Source organism: Somniosus microcephalus, chromosome 10 (genome assembly GCF_052327205.1).
Source record: "Somniosus microcephalus isolate GS21.2 chromosome 10, FLI_Smic_1.0, whole genome shotgun sequence".
NCBI lineage: Eukaryota > Metazoa > Chordata > Chondrichthyes > Squaliformes > Somniosidae > Somniosus > Somniosus microcephalus.
This window is the reverse complement of record NC_140996.1, coordinates 176,012,356-176,028,799: the sequence shown is the minus strand read 5'-3', so window position 1 is coordinate 176,028,799 and position 16,444 is coordinate 176,012,356. Positions and strand designations below refer to the sequence as shown.

The 16,444-nt window shown below is 41.8% G+C and overlaps 1 protein-coding gene across 5 annotated transcripts in view; it reads left to right on the top strand.

Annotated features, from left to right (window-relative positions):
• The window catches only part of LOC147111869 (mitochondrial intermediate peptidase-like), a 192,460-nt gene that overhangs the window by 164,047 nt on the left and 11,969 nt on the right, over positions 1-16,444 (top strand). For 4 of the 5 annotated variants that reach the window (XM_085999204.1, XM_085999206.1, XM_085999203.1 and 1 more), the window contains 2 exons: positions 4,345-4,466; positions 7,244-7,317. In XM_085999204.1, the coding sequence (XP_085855330.1) occupies positions 4,345-4,466; positions 7,244-7,317 (196 nt within the window). Of the gene's footprint in view, positions 1-4,344; positions 4,467-7,243; positions 7,318-8,847; positions 8,980-16,444 lie in introns of all 5 variants that reach the window. The other variant, XR_015079760.1, reaches the window with a different exon arrangement.

The window sequence follows — 16,444 nt, the reverse complement described above, 5'->3', positions numbered from 1 at the left end:
CAGGCGTGTGCGCTGCCTCTCCGGTGCAGGCGTTTGACCTGTGAACCCCTTTCCTCAGAGAGCGGAAGTTCCGGTTTCCAGCGCATGCGCAGCGTGTACACACCCGTAGGGAACGGAATTTCAGGGCCGATATAATTAGCTAACTTGTCAAACAGGGCATCGGTGACCTGAGTGATGCAACTGTGGGCGGCCAACTGCAAGATGCCGCAAATGTCTGCTGCAGATCCCTGGAAGGAGCCTGAAGCGAAGTGACTTGGACAGCCACTGGTAAGGCGTGTCCACCCGCTTCTCTGGGCTGCAGGTCTTGCTCCAGCAATGTGCAAATGTCTGCGACGACCTTTGGCACTGCTGCTCAGTAATGTTGAGGAAGCTCATCCTCCTCCTGTATACCCAGATGGTTGAGAAGAAAGCTGGTGTTGTTGCTGATGTGCTTGGTGCTGCTGGTGTTGGGGCTGATCGTGGTCCAATTCTGCGGACCAAGGTGCGACAGTATAAACGTCACTCATGCTAATGGAATAGATGGCTGTTCAGGTAGAGATGAGAGAAGCAATCTGTGTGATAGGTTCTACCAATGAGGTGAGGCTGGATGGCGACTTTGCTGGGAACACTTGCAGCCTGTAAATCTGTCTGGGAATGCAGTCAGCAACAGCTTCTGCCTGAGGAAAGTGATCAGCTGTGAGGTGGGAGCTTTTATAGTACATTTCATGCTGTCAACTAATCAGCTGGATCAATGGCCACTCAACTCCCGCCTAAGATCGACAGACATGCTTCCCGAGCTGTGTGAATCCCGTGGTCATGCAGGGAAATTTGAAAGGAAGGCTAAAAAAAGGAGCTTAAGCTGATAATCATTTAAATTAGGTCACCCGTCTCTGCCGTTCGGGTCGCTGCTGCACGGACAAATGCGCCCGAGGGAAAGGCGCTTGGGGGTGGGATGGCGGTAGGTTCCCGACCCGCTCTAACTTACTTCAAATTTCCCATGCGACCCGCCTCTGATCGCGCCCGCACCGACCCTAAAAAATTCCGGCCTTAATTTCTCATGGTGCTCAGATATGACATTGTAAGATCATGCTGTGCTAAACTTTAATCAGGCAAATTTTTTCATTAAATTGTAGCTATGTATGTGATCTGCATTTTACTTTGTGGCTGGCTAAGTAGCTTAGATGACTATTTCCTATTATGGTTTTGTTCTGGTCATGTTATTATTAGCAATAATAACATGTTGGCCACAAAGTTAAAACTGCGTGCATCTAGAAATGTTGGAATTTCTTCAGACAAGATAATCGAGCAAGATTGATGCTACGGTTTTTTTTAATGGCTAAATGTAAGGGTTTTGCTCCACCAGTTTCTCTTTCAATTGTTTAACAACTTTGTGGAACAAGCAGCAACACAATCTATAGATGGCATATTTCCACATACCTAGAATGTGAAAGTATTTTTTGACGATGCAATTAACAACCTATAGTGGTGTGCTGCTAACATTATAGCTTTCAGTTGTAGTATGAAGGGCAAAATGGGCAAAACACCATCTGTGTTTGATTGTTTTCTGTTTTATTACATCTCAGCTAATCCAGAAAGTTGCCCTCTCCATGTTTGTGGTATAAACCCAAGCAACTGGCTACCACATTTGCCGACAAAATAACAGTGACCGTATTTTAAAAGTGATTCATTTGCTGTAAAGCTTGAGGACATGAAAGGTGCTATATAATTGCAATTTGTTTTTTCTTTCTATTAGTCAGCCTGCCAGTGAGAGACATCGGGCCAGATTTTCAGGGTGCCGTGAGGCGGGCTTTCAGGCGCGCGGGGGGGCAAAAATCCCAAATTCGGGGGTCCCGACACCATCCCGCCCAAAACCCGCCTCCACGTAAGTTTCAGAGGAGGCGGGTACCCGCCACACACTGGGACCCGCTGACCCGAGGCGGGAAGGGATTAGCGGCAATTAACTGCCTGTTAACAGGTAGTTAACAGGCAGTTTTTAGCCTAATCCCTATTTTGAGGGGTGTCGTGTGGGATTCCCGACGGCTCCAAATCATGCCAGGTTAGAGCAGGCGGGCCGTCGTGTTGAAGGACTTGGAGGGGCCGCGATGTCGGTGTTCAGGTGAGTGATGGGTGCATGAGTGCAAAGGTAAGTGTGTTTGGTGTGTGTAAAGTGTGTAAAGAAGTTTTACTTACCTGTACTTACCTTCACAGCCTTTCTTCCTCTAGGCTGCGGGAGTCCATCACTCAGCCGTAACTGAAAGCCGAACAGCTGCGATCTGTCAAAAGTGACAGCTTTCGGTGCCGGTGACAGTTCTAACTGAGTTTGCGTAGAAGGACTCAGGTTAGAAGTTAGTCTGACAGTGTTTGACAGCTTCAAACAGCTGTGAAACACTGATATTTCATCTGTCAAAAACTCTTGACAGATGAAATTTCAGTCTGTGACGTCACCTGTTGCCGGGTGGCCCTTAATTGGCCTGCTGAGCCCGCTGGGCGGGCTCAACAAGGTCAATCAAGGGAAAATCGCGTCGATTGGCCGGACATCGATGAAGGCAGGACTGAAACCCGAATGTTGTAGTCCCGCCTCCTTCCCGACAGCTTAAGGAAAATCCAGCCCATCATCTCGGCATTTCTGAGGCTGGTGTGCTAAGCAAGGCATTTTTTGACATCTTCAGCTCACCCTCCCATTTCTCCCTCCCCTTGCTCCACCGAAAAATATGAGCAGCTGGGAATAACGTTCCCCCCCCTAAGGTGCGCAGCCACGCATTGATCAGGAGGTCCCGCTCAGGCCGCTCACCAGCTGTTGCCGCTGGCAAAGATACCAGATGCACAGCAAATTTAAAGGGACTGCACATGAAAAAAAAATTAGGGGCAACATTGGTTGGGAGTACTGGGAATTGACGCAAAGCAATTAACACCATGTTTTAGCAGTCTTATGAAGAGCGCAGTCATCTTGGGATGAAATTATAAAACAATTCTTTCACTTGGGCATCAATTTTTTGAAACAGGTTAGATGGTGGATTACTTTTTCTACAATTACAGAGATAAAGCCATAATAAGCCCTTTTGTTGAGTATTGTTATGGGAGGAGAACCACCCCCTCTAATTATCACACAAATTTCGGTGATACCAAATTCTAAGGTAAATGCTGTCCTCTTGTCAACACCAACAATCAGACAGAATGTCAGTCACACCTAATGGTGTATAAGCTGCTAACTCAGTACATTTGTGCCGAGCTTTAAACCTGAAATGAATCTCTGGATCTGTAGAGTGAATTTTCAGAATTGGGTTTTTATCACAGGCAGAGCTCTTTTTTGAGTGATGACTACATGGAAATGAAGTATTTTACACTGAACATATTCACCTTAAAGTAGTGTTTCATTCTTGTTTAGTATTATACCAGCAGTGTTGTTGATAATCATTAAAATAGACATTACCATTTATGAGTGTTAAAAGAGAATATTGTCTGTTATCTAGGGAAGAAGAGAGCCATTTTAATGACAAGTACTCTCTGCTTAGGAACATAGGCATTGCTAGACGAAATAAGACTGTGGTCCATCTAGTTCGCCTTCTACCATTCTGGTAGTCGCATGATACAATGATAATGGAGTTGTTGACTGATCATTAGCAATCAATCTCTCAATTAGTCTACAACAGACCCAGACATGACGCGAGGAAAACCCCAGTGGGGGAAAGCTTTGGAAACCATAGGTCCAAAGTCACCTGTTCCTCCAAGCATGCTACATTTACCATGTCCTATCACAAATTGCTCATATACTGTTTCCAAAATGTTATTTTCTGAAAGAAATCTATCTCATTTGCATTTGAATGAATCACTACTAACTGCTTCCACCATCTTCCTAGGGACCACTCGCTCACACAAATATTGTTTCCATAGATTAGTTTTGAATTTACTCCACTTCAAGCGCAGGCCGTGTCCTCTGGTTCTACTGTGCTGGACAACGTGAAATAGCTTGTTATGGTCTACATTATCTAGAGAATGTGTCCAATTTACATAATCGCTCCTCACAATCCAATCCCTCCGTCCCCTCAAATCATTCTGGTAGCTCTCTTCTGTATTCTCTCAATAGCTGCAATATCCTTCTTGTACTGCATCGACCAGAGCTGTAGACAGTGTGTACTTACATGTTTATGTATTTCACATTTTTTCATTTCTCCTACCTGCTATGTTCCCTCCTATGTACCCATGTGCAGACCTGAAGTTATTCAACTCTTTCAAGTAATGGTTGTTTAAATTTGAAGCAAAAAGTTTAGTCTGAAGTATTTTTATTGGTTAATTTCACTTAAGTCTGTATATATATTTTCAAATTCTGGAGAGGAGAGCAACGACTTAGTTTTGTTTTCTTTTTAGGCGTGGCAGCTGCGTTTTAGCCACCTTGTTGGATATGGTGCCAAGTATTATTCCTACCTCATGTCGCGAGCTGTAGCCTCCATGGTTTGGAAGCAATGTTTTATGAAGGACCCACTTAACAGGTTAAAAAAGAAGAAAATGAATTTAAATTGTGATGTATTCTGTTTGTGATGAATCGCAAAGAAGTGGGATTTTGTGTTCTTTATTATGAAGAGAGACTCTCAGAACTCGGTAACCAGGGGACACAGATTTAAGATAACTGGCAAAAAAAATCCAGGGGAGAAATGAGAAGAATCTCTTTTACACAGCGAGTTGTTACGATCTGGAATGCACTGCCTGAAAAGGTGGTGGAAGCAGATTCAGTAGTAACTTTCAAAAGGGAATTGAATATCTACTTGAAAAGGAGAAATTTACAGGGCTACGGGCAAAGAGCAAGGGAGTGGGTCTAATTGTCTAGCTCTTTCAAAGAGACTGCACAAACACGAGGGGCCGAATGGTCTTCTGTGTTGTATGATTCTATGAACTGAACTTGTCTCCATTATAGAATAAAGATTGAGAGAAGCTATAATTGAGGTTTTTAAAATGCTGAGTGGGATGGATAATGTCGATGTGTAAGCAGATTTTTTAACTTCGATTGTGAGTGCAGAACTAGAAAATGAGCCACTTGCTTGACCAAGCAACAAAAATTGGAATTCTTTTAGTCAAAAAGTTCTTAGGAATTTATTATTTATTCTTTCCCCTTTCCAACCTCTTCAGATCATGTAGCCCATCAATTGAGAGGACTTGCAGGCAATTGACCTACATCTATGCAAGGCTAGCTCATCCACCTCCCAATTTCCTTTCGAATGCTCCTAATCCTGTGGCCAAGTGTCTAGCTCTATTTGGTAACTCCTCCACTGCAGGGCTCTTGAGACAGTTCAGTTGAGTAGCAGCCCATAGTGCAAACCCATGTCATCTATCCCATGGTGCTCATTTGTAGACAATAACAGTATCTCTAATGTAGAAATGTCCTAAGGCATCTTACAGAGAGGGAAGAAAAAACAGACAAAAATAGATTAAAGTAATAGATGCCAAGCTATGTGGGAGTGAGTAGAAGTTCTTCTGCTATATCTAAGGCACATATTCAAATCTTTGCCTTATTGCTTTATTTATTATAATAAGTTAATAGTTCTAGTTCTTTAGTCAATTAGATTAAATTGAGCGGCTGAATTGGAAAAGTCATATTTAAGCCAATCTATGTCTAACTGATGTGTTTTAAAACACAATATTGTGTAATCAGCAAATTCATTAAGCAATTTCCCAACATTGGTCAAGATTTTCTGTTTATAATGCTGACGGTCATCCATTAAAATGGACTAATTGAATCGCTCTTTCAAAGAGCCGGCACAGCAAGATGGGCTGAATGGCCTCCTGTGCTGTATGATTCTATGATTTTAGTGTTATTGGAAAACCTAGGCCATTATGTGCAAATATGCAAGCAAGAAAACCTTTTGCCAGAAAACTCCTGAATTGTTTACAGGTCTCTGGATTTTTTTGTCTCTCCTGGGAAGTAGGGGAGGAGATATTTGGTGCATGGGGAAAGAAATCAGCCTAAGAATGAGGGCGAGCATGTATGGGTCTGATGACCTTTTACTGTTCAGAATACACAAACATAAACTAGACAACTGAAGTCTACCACAGGCAAAATCTGTTGGTTAGTTCATTAACTAGTTGTCATTATTTGCTAATGACTTTTAAATATATTTTTGTCCCCAAATTTGGATCTACTTAATTATTTAATAAGTTTAAAGACTTTGTTGACAGATGTCTGGATCTTGATAACTATCAAACAAACCAACTCTGGCACATTATTGCATAATCCAGTGAGTTGTTAACACCAAAATTATTCAATAGCAAATTTACTGTAAATAGTGTTTTGACAACATCATTGCATGTGCTGCACAATGCTGGTAAATAGTATGTCAAAAATCCAAGTGATATACCCAAGCTGTCTGACTATTTACATAGTCACACGTAACCCTAAAGCAATTGGCTAAAAATAAAATATGTTAATGACGTTCAAGATTAATTATGAAACTAAACTTAATGACAAAATGCACAATATAGACCTGATAATGTGGGGTTGGTTCTCTGATCATTGTGAATCGTCTGCTGGCTATGCTTGCACTCAAATGAGCTGATCTCGTATCATAATGAGGTCAGCTTATTTCAATATTTAAATATAGCTCCCAGCATGTTGCGTTCTCACAATTGGAGAGTGCTAGGTTTGTGGCACTTTCAGTACCAGAAGCACATCAATGACTGCATACGGGTCAGAGGGACCTTTGAGGGGTGGGAGGAGGAGGATGCTTGTTAGCAGATTTGGCCTTTTAAGGCCCAACAGTCCAGCTGCAAGTAAGCTAAGCACTCCTAATGGAAGGTCAGGAATACCCAGAGAAAAAGATTTAAAATGTCCCTGCTGCCCTCCATTGCAGCAGCCATGTAATGGGTGCTGAGCATCAATTGTATTATGGGAAACTTATATGCATTGCTTGATATACAGGCCCAAGGCTCACAGCATTATCAACCCCTGTGTCGTGGAAGTTAGTTCCTTTTTTCAGAGAAATGAGTAAATATGCTTTTTGGCATTTAGATGAAAGCCATATGCACAGCGATGTCAGCTGTGAACATGCATTTACAACAGGAAGTGTTCAATATTTTCAAGCTAAAAGAAATGAACTAAAAGCAGCTATATTTTTTTTTAGCAGCTTTCCTATAATCTGGTAAATTTATGCATTTCAAATCTGCTGCTACAGCATTTATAACTAGATCCAACTCACTTCTGAAAATACTGATCAGGAGCTTTGCTGCTGAGCAAGGTAGGAGTGCAGGTGGAGTAACATTATCACTTTCTCCTCAGGGCTGTGGGAGAGCGCTACCGCAGAGAGATGCTGGCACACGGTGGTGGAAAAGCACCTATGGTCATGGTGGAAGGTAAAACAAAATCATGTTTAATTTAATTTTCACTTCAGTATGGTGTGCTTACAATATTATATCCAGGCTGCTGGTCCTCAGGAATTCAACTTGTATATATTGTAGGGCAGAACTGGTGATAACATGAAAGAGGAGCATGCATAGTTGTTGAAAAGGCACAACCAGAATTACTTTTCTGCCTATGGACCTTCCCTGATGTCAGAGGAAGGCCCGTACCAAGCAGTATGGTAAAGACAGCTTTGCTGAGAACTCCTAGGTGGGTCTCTTTGCCAGCAGAGACTCTGGCACTGCCTCAATTATATTACATCATTTGAATTTGAAGACCTTGTATAAACAAGGTTTTTGTGTTTCTGTATATTGAAGAAGAAATCCAGAATGTGCAGTGTTCTCTTTTTTAACTTTTGGTCAAATTTTTGTGCTCATCAACAATAATAATAACTTGCATTTTTATAGCACTGTAATGTATTGGGATTTTGACCTATTTGGTGTATAATGTTTCATTTATATTATGTTGCTGATACAAGGTCATATTCGGTTTTAAAAAAAGGCTAACTCCAAGACACAAACCATTTAAATATTGATTAGGACAATCAGGTGGAATACCAGAAAGTAGAGCCATCAAACTGTGTAATTTCACATCAGTATTGCTATAATAGGGAATTGTTAAGCATTCCATGGCAGTTTATATCCTTAATACTGTACAAGAATGGTTTTTGTTCAATGCCTTAGCTAAACAAACATTGTAGTTGCCGTGAGCTCCCACACCAATTGGAAGGAGGTGTTCTGATTCAAGGCAGTAAACTTTGGTAGCTGGATGAGTCACACAGAGCTGAAGAAATTATGCCCTTCTCTCTATCTCTCTGTCTCTGTCAGTATGTCTCTCGCTCTCTTTTTCTCTAGGATCCTAGGGTAGTCTGAGCCAACTAGAAACTGAGAGATCCTTATCTTGTGTAAGAAGAAATGTTAGTGTCAGTTAACTTAGGACTACTTTGTGAGTGTGTTTAGCTCATAATAGGGACAGGGTTGTGCATTTCACTTTATGTTCGCCTTACTATCAAATCACATCAGGCCTTATTTTATCAAGTATTTATGTGGCTCATCTTCAGAGAGATTAAAGAAATACATGGTGAAAGACATGAGTATCTGGTGGTGCTATTGTTATATCCTCGGCTATCATACAGGTAGATATAATGAGGCAGTGAATCAACTCCCACAAATGTAAGATGCTCAAATCACTTATGGAAGTGTCTGATGCCACTGAACCCAAGTAGGTATCTACTGCAAACCCAAATTTGTAACAGTAACCATGACATAGATTTCTAAATTAAGACTGGTGTTCTAACTCGATAAGATCACTTTTCAGCAGTTGATAAACTGTCATTTGCCACCATTGATCTTAACTATATCAGTAAGCCTAATTTTAAAAATATAGATTTTTGAAGGAAAGAGCAGAAGAAACTTCTGGCCCAGTGATGAAGCAGAAGTCAAATTTCAAAAGTTAAATCCCTCCTTTACTCTTATTGTCACCAGAAGACTCCTGCCCTCGGACGTGACTACAGCAATGCCCATACGATAGGATGATAAATTGTAAATTTAAGAAAACGCCAAATAGAAGCAACGTTGGTCACCATTAATTAAAGCTGGAAAATTGGATGCACAATGGTAATTTCAATTGCACATGTACACCAGTAGAAAAATGGTTATAACTGGCGTTTGTTGTTGCTACCAGGAAAACTATTAGAAAATAGGGTTATAAAATCGTCTATGGGAAAATCCCAGCAAATATTTTTTGTTCAGGGCAAAATATTCTTTAAAGGGTTGTCTTAATTCACATTGGCAAGATAAGACAGGAGGAACTTTGAATTATAATTCAAACATATGATTAGTGCCTTTTGAAAGGTAATATTTAGAACTTATGCTTCCTGCTTTGGCTTTTCTTACTTCAGTGTTCAAGCAGCTTAATGCTTAGAGTAGGACACACCTGCTTTATTCTTTTTATGCTGTGTGGTCTTTGTAGCATTGTCTGACTTCTTTGCCATTATTTAGTAAGTTTATAATGGGATGAGGTTCTCTCATTTGTGAGAGGAGAATCTCCAGACTTCCTCAAACATAACTCTTCAAAGTTCTGTAACATGAACAAGTCGCGGGATTGCATTCAAAATTGAAAGAATTGTTTCTGCAGATATGAAAATACTTTGCAAAATATTTTTTTTAACTAGACTGACACTACAGTGCAGTACCAATGGAGTGCTGCACTGTCAGAGGCACTGTCTTTTGGATGAGACGTTAAAAACCGAGGCCCCATCTGCACACTCAGGTGGACATAAGAACCCATGGCGCTATTTTGAAAAAGAGCAGGGGAGTTCATCCAGTGTCCTGGCCAATATTTATCCCTCAAACAACATCACTAAAACAGATGATCAGATCATTATCATATTGCTGTTTGTGGGACCTTGCCGTGCGCAAATTGACTACCGCATTTCCTACATTACAACAATGACTTCAAAAGCACTTAATTGGTTGTAAGGTGCTTTGGGACGTCCTCCGGTTGTGAAAGGCGTTATATAAATGCAAGTTCTTTCTTTTTTGTACTTAACTAGCTTAGTGTTGTCCCAGGGACTCCAATTCATGTCTGTGTTCTTGATCTCAGCTGTGCTGTTGTAGGTAAGATCTGAGCGAACCCAGGATCTGAGTGAAGAAGGGAAAATTGGAGAATTGCCCCAGGCTATTCTTGTGCACTATCAGTAACAAGTTACAGAATGGAATTTGCAAATTCCTGTCTGCCCTTTCGGCTGGGGCATGAAGGAAAGAAAATAACTAACTTTAGGATTAGAAACACGTCTAATTAAATTCAAGTTTGCACCACTTTTTTTTTCTTTTCAAAAGTAATTATTTTTATCCAGTCATTTTTAAGTTGGTCTTTGCTGATATTCTATTTTTTTAATAAAATATTTAGTACTTTCTTTCGTTTCATTTTAAAAATACAAATGGGATGAATTACGCTTTTCAACTCTTGACCCGTACTTGCTCTGGCAGGAAAACACAACCTGAACAAGAAAGAAAACAGGTGTGGTTATAACCAGCTGGGATACTTTGCACTTCAAGAAGTTTTATGAGCAGCAATCGCTTTAGCCAGCAGCAACTCTAATTATGTATAGTAGGTTAATCAGAACTGGTTACCATAGCATTAATAGATGACTTTCAAGCTTTGTACTTGTGTTAGGTTCTAACTGGATAAGCAGGATGAAAGTTGCCTCTTGCAGAGAGCTGTCATGGGTCACCAAACTGGCCTAGTTCCAAAATGGTCTGTTGGTCAAGGTATGATCTTCTGGCCAAGGTGCAATAATTAGCTGAGCTCTTGTGACATTGCTTATAGGTCTAGAGTGCAGTTGTGATGATTAGCATGGTGTCATTCCAGTCTGGAAAATGGAACATTTTGGAGGGGGAAATGTAGGAAATAGTGCACAGCCGAAACAGGGGAGTGGGTCAGGGCTAGAGCACTGCCAGGGGGTGGGGAATTGAGCACAACTGGGGACAGTTCACAGAGAGAGGAGCACAGTGGTAGAGGAGAAGGGGCTAGGAATAGATCACAGCCAAGGATACAGGAATAGAGTGGATTACAGGATTTTTAAATTAAAACCACTGGACCTCAAGTAAGGGCTTACCTGATTAATGTCACAAACACAGTGAATTATGATGGCTACCTTTCTGAGACGTTCTATATACCAATAAAACAACTAGCAAGGAGGAAGTCTGATTTCCATCAGCAAGCTGTAATTGAGACAAAAATGTTTTTATCAAATTAGAGAATCCGTATGTGTCTTCAAAGCACCCTGGTGCCTTTGTATAACTGGTATCAAGATTGATCATTCACAGAGTGAACCACAGCTTCCTATTTGTAAGGTTTTCCCTACCTGTCCAGTACTGTAATAGACTGAGGAAAAATATGTAGCTTTGATGCATTCTGGGAATTGAAGTCTATCAGAGTGACATGCACATTGATAATGGAGCCTTCTTGGAGTATGCTACTTGGTTGAGCCACTGACTCATGGATCTGGGCAGTGCCCCAAGCTTCTAAGACAAGCAGACCTCTAAATAGAAATATTCATGGACAATTTCAGACAAACAACAGAGAGCTTCATTGTTAAGTTTAATAATGTGATGCTTTTTTTGTGTGTTTACTGTGATAGAAACTTTTTTAGTACCCTGTCCTCTGGTTATCAACAAAGCAAAATGGTGGCCAGGTAATTTTCAAAATTATTTTGCAATTTGATTTGTTCCCTTCTCATTACTGGTTGTTTTATTGGTAGACTTTTTTCTAACTGATGATTCTTATTGGTAGTTTTTGTACCTCCTTGGTGGTACTTGATTGGTAGTTTTTATACCAGCTCGTTACTTATTCATCAGTGAGTTTCCTGCCTTTTAGTTGTGATTGTTGATGTTTTATGAACATGATATTTGAACCAGTCAGATGTGACACACACTTTCAAGTGTGACACATTGAGGTGTAACAGGTCCCTTCTAGATGCAGAACCTTTATTTTTACATTAGTAGAACTCCATTGCTTGTGAAAAATTAGACCATATGCTGTTTTAAAAGGATGGTAGTATTACAAAGTAATGCAGAATGTACTATGGTAGAATTGTGTCCCTTTATGGCCACAAAGTTCCTTTTAAGTACACACAGGTGCAAAGGTCATTCAGAGTCTAATTTCTTTAGGGGACTTTGGAATTTGCCCACAAATTGCAACCTTAAGGTGATTCTATACCCAATCGTTTTAAGATTGTTTTTTCTTGAGACTAGGTCAGAATCCCAGATGAAATGTCTGGGTCTCTTTCCTTTTTTAAAACTGTATTTGCCAATATTATGTTTTTTATGCTCCCAATCCTCAGGTTTGCTGCTTTTTCTGGCCAATTTATATGGCCTCTCCTTGGATCTAATCCTATCCCTACTTTCCCTTGTTAGCCACAGTTGAGTCAGCTTTTTTGTTTTATTTTTATGCCAAACAGGGATGAACAAATTCTGTAGTTCATCCATGCGATCTTTAAATGTTTGCCATTGCCTATCTACCGTCAACCCTTTAAGTAACGTTCCCCAATCCATCCTAGCCAACTCGCGCCTCATACCATCGTAGTTTCCTTTATTTAAATTCAGGACCCTAGTCTCCGAGTCAACTACTTCACTCTCCATCTTAATGAAGAATTCTCCATCTTAATGAAGAATTCTATCATATTATGATCGCTCCTCCCCAAGGGGCCTCGCACAAGAAGATTGCTAATTAATCCTTTCTCATTACATAATACCAAGTCTAAGATGGCCTGATTTCTAGTTGGTTCCTCGACATATTGGTCCAGAAAACCATCCCGTATACACTCTAGGAATTCCTCCTCCGCAGTATTGTAACTAATTTGGTTAGCCCAATCTATATGTAGATTACAGTCACCCATGATAACTGCTGTGCCCTTATTGCACACGTCTCTAATTTCCCGTTTAATGCCATCCCCAACCTCAGCATTACTGTTTGGGGGTCTGTATACAACTCCCACTAACGTTTTCTGCCCCATGGTATTTCTCAGCTCTACCCATACAGATTCCACATCGTCAGTTAATATCCTTCCTTACTATTGTGTTAATCTCCTCTTTAACCAGCAATGCTACCCCACCTCCTTTTCCTTTTTGCCTGTCCTTCCTGAATATTGAATAACCCTGGATGTTGAATTCCCAGCCTTGGTCACCCTGGAGCCATGTCTCCGTAATCCCAATTATATCATATCTGTTTACATCTATTTGCGCAGCTAATTCATCCACCTTATTACGAATGCTCCTCGCATTAAGACACAAAGCCTTCAGGCTTGTTTTTTTAACACTTAGTCCTTTTAGAATTATTATTTACTGTGGCCCTGTTTGATTTACACCCTTGATTTCTCTGCCTTCCACTTTTGCATTTCTCCTTCCTATCTTTTGCTTCTATCCTTGCTTCCCTTTCCTCCGTCTCCCTGCACAGGTTCCCAACCCCCTGCCATTTTAGTTTAAACCCTCCCCAACAGCAGTAGCAAACACTCCCCCTAGGACATCGGTCCCGGTCCTGCCCAGGCGCAAACCGTACAATTTGTACTGGTCCCATCTCCCTCAGAACCGGTTCCAATGTCCCAGGAATTTGAATCCCTCCCCCTTGCACCATTCCTCTAACCACGTGTTCATCTGAAATATCCTTCTATTTCTACTCTGACTAGCATGTGTCACTGGTAACAATCCTGAGATTATTACCTTTGAGGTCCTATTTTTTAATTTACCTCCTAACTCCCTATATTCAGCTTTTAGGACCTCATCCTGTTTTTTTACCTATATCGTTGGTACCTATATGCACCATGACAACTGGCTGTTCACCCCCTCCAGAATGCCCTGGAGCCGCTCCGAGACTTCCTTGACCTTTGCACCAGGGAGGCAACATACCATCCTGGAGTCTATCTATTCCCCTTACAATAGAATCCCCTATCACTATAGCTCTCCCGCTCTTTTTCCTCCCGTCCTGTGCAGCAGAACCATCCATGGTGCCAGGAAGTTGGCTATTGCTGCCTTCCCCCGATTAGCCATCTCCCCCAACAATATCCAAAGCAGTATATCTGTTTGAGAGGGGGATGGCCACAGGGGTCCCCTGCACTACCTGCCTGTGCCTACTACTCTGCCTGGTGGTCACCCATTCCCTTCCTGCCTGTGCAGCTTTTATCTGCGGTGTGACCAACTCCCTAAATGTGCTATCCATGACATCCTCAGCATTGTGAATGCTCCAGTATGAATCCATTCGCAGCTCCAACGCCGCAATGCGGTCTGCCAGTAGCTGCAGCTTGATACACTTCCTGCACACATGGTCGTCGGGGCACAGGAAGTGTCCCTGATTTCCCACATAGCGCAGGAGGAGCATGCCACGGGGCCGAGCTGTCCTGACATGACTTACCCTTTAATTAATTAAAATTAAAATAAATCAAATCAATACCACTAATTACACTACAATTAAATGATATACTCAAGGACCCTTGGTTACTAGCACTCCCGCTACGCAACAGAGACCTAAAACTATAAACCACAAAAATTAAGTTTGGAAAAAAGCGAGAAAGAGAGAAATAATTAACAACCAATCACTTACTTGCTTTCTGGTGATGTCACACTTCGATTACTTTTTACTTCTTTACACTCACCGGTCCGTTGTAGCCCCAGCTCACCTTTAAATCTCCCGAGGTTTGGCGCTCTCCAGCCGCTCTAGCTCACCTTTGAAATCTCCCGAGGTTTGGCGCTCTCCAGCCGCTCTCGCTCACCTTTAAATCTCCCGAGGTTTGGCGCTCTCCAGTCGCTCTCGCTCACCTTTGAAATCTCCCGAGGTTTGCCGCTCTCCAGCCGCTCTCACTCACCTGTGAAATCTCCCGAGGTTTGGCGCTCTCCAGCTGCTCTCACTCACCTGTGAAATCTCCCGAGGTTTGGCGCTCTCCAGCCGCTCTCGCTCACCTTTGAAATCTCCCGAGATTTGGCGCTCTCCAGCTGCTCTCGCTCACCTTTGAAATCTCCCGAGGTTTGGCGCTCTCCAGCCGCTCTCGCTCACCTTTGAAATCTCCCGAGGTTTGGTGCTCTCCAGCCGCTCTAGCTCACCTTTTATGAGCCAATAAACTGCAAGAAATGTGTTTAGAATAAACTTGCCTACAATGTGTGACAAAGAACTGAGACACAAGAAGTGTGATACCTGAACTATGTTGGGCAGGCTATACACATGTGTTTATTCTATTACTATTGCATCATTTATGGTGAGTCAAGAGTATATGCTACAGTATAATGACAGGTGTTATGCCATCTTAGAAAGAAAGAACTTGCCTTTTATATAGTTTAATTTTTATGCCATGCACAATGTATTAATCAGTCACTTCGTTATGGTAACTGAATAGTCTAGATTTTCCTCTTTAGCTTAACTTAGTCAAATGGCTATCTTCAAATATTAGGCAGACACAAGTTAGATAAATATTTGAATTAGAGGAAAGTATAGGGTTCCGGGGAGAGAGTGGGGCAATGGGATTAGTTTTGTATTGCTCTAACGAAGAGCCAGCACAGATACAATGGCCAAAAGACTTCCTTCTGCTCTATAACATTTCTATCGTTCTAATTACTCCCTGATGTCTGTTGTAAATTGGCTTTTAATAATCCTCAGTCTGTGCCCTCTAGTTGAGCTGCCTTAACATATCAGGAAGTATTAATTCAGGTTTACTATATCACATTAAGTGTTTTATATATCTCTATAAAGTTCTCTTGAGAGTTCTCTTTTCAAGGAATAATAGCCCTAGCTTATCAAGTTGTTCCTCACAGTTCTTTATGATCAGCCTCATTATTATACTCTGCGCTGCCTCTGGGGTTGTGGATGGCCTCCTTTATGTTGCAGCCTCCAAAATTACATGTAGTGCTCCAGGTGGCCTGACTGGGTCTTTGTACGCCTTCAGTATACTCTCTAGAGATTTGACAAAATAGCCAGCATTACATTTGCTTATTTATTGCTGCATTGCAGTTTTTAGACATAGTGAGTAACAAATGAATTAGCACGCCAAATGGACCACCTTCTATGGTTCAAATTGAAGTGTACTGTTCGCAATCAATTTTCCTAGGGCAGCTCATGTAGCATAGCTTCAGGTGTAAATTTGGACAGATATAGGGAGTACATTATTGGTTGAAGTCGAAAGTTGCATCCAAGTGAAATTTAAAAGGATGTTGACAATTAAAGGGGAATAACCGAATAGGGCAAAAAAAAGTCTTCAAGCCTTTGGAAAGCCTCATAAGATATCTCGATCAATTAGCAGCCTACCCCGAGCCACATCCCCGACCCCACATTCCCCTGTCTCGCTCTCCCCCCGCCCCGAGCCCCCATTCTCCTATCTCCCTTTCTCACCCCCAAGCCCCCACCCACCGACCCCCATTCTCAAGTCTACGTCTCTCTCCTCAAGGCCACATATTCTGACTCCCATTCTCCAGTTTCCCTCTCTTCCACAAAGCCCCTGACCCTATTCCCCAGTCTCCCTCTCTTCTCCTGAGCCTCCCTGTCACCTTACCCTATCCACTAACTCCCTCCCCTCGGACCCCCAATCCCCTGTCTCAC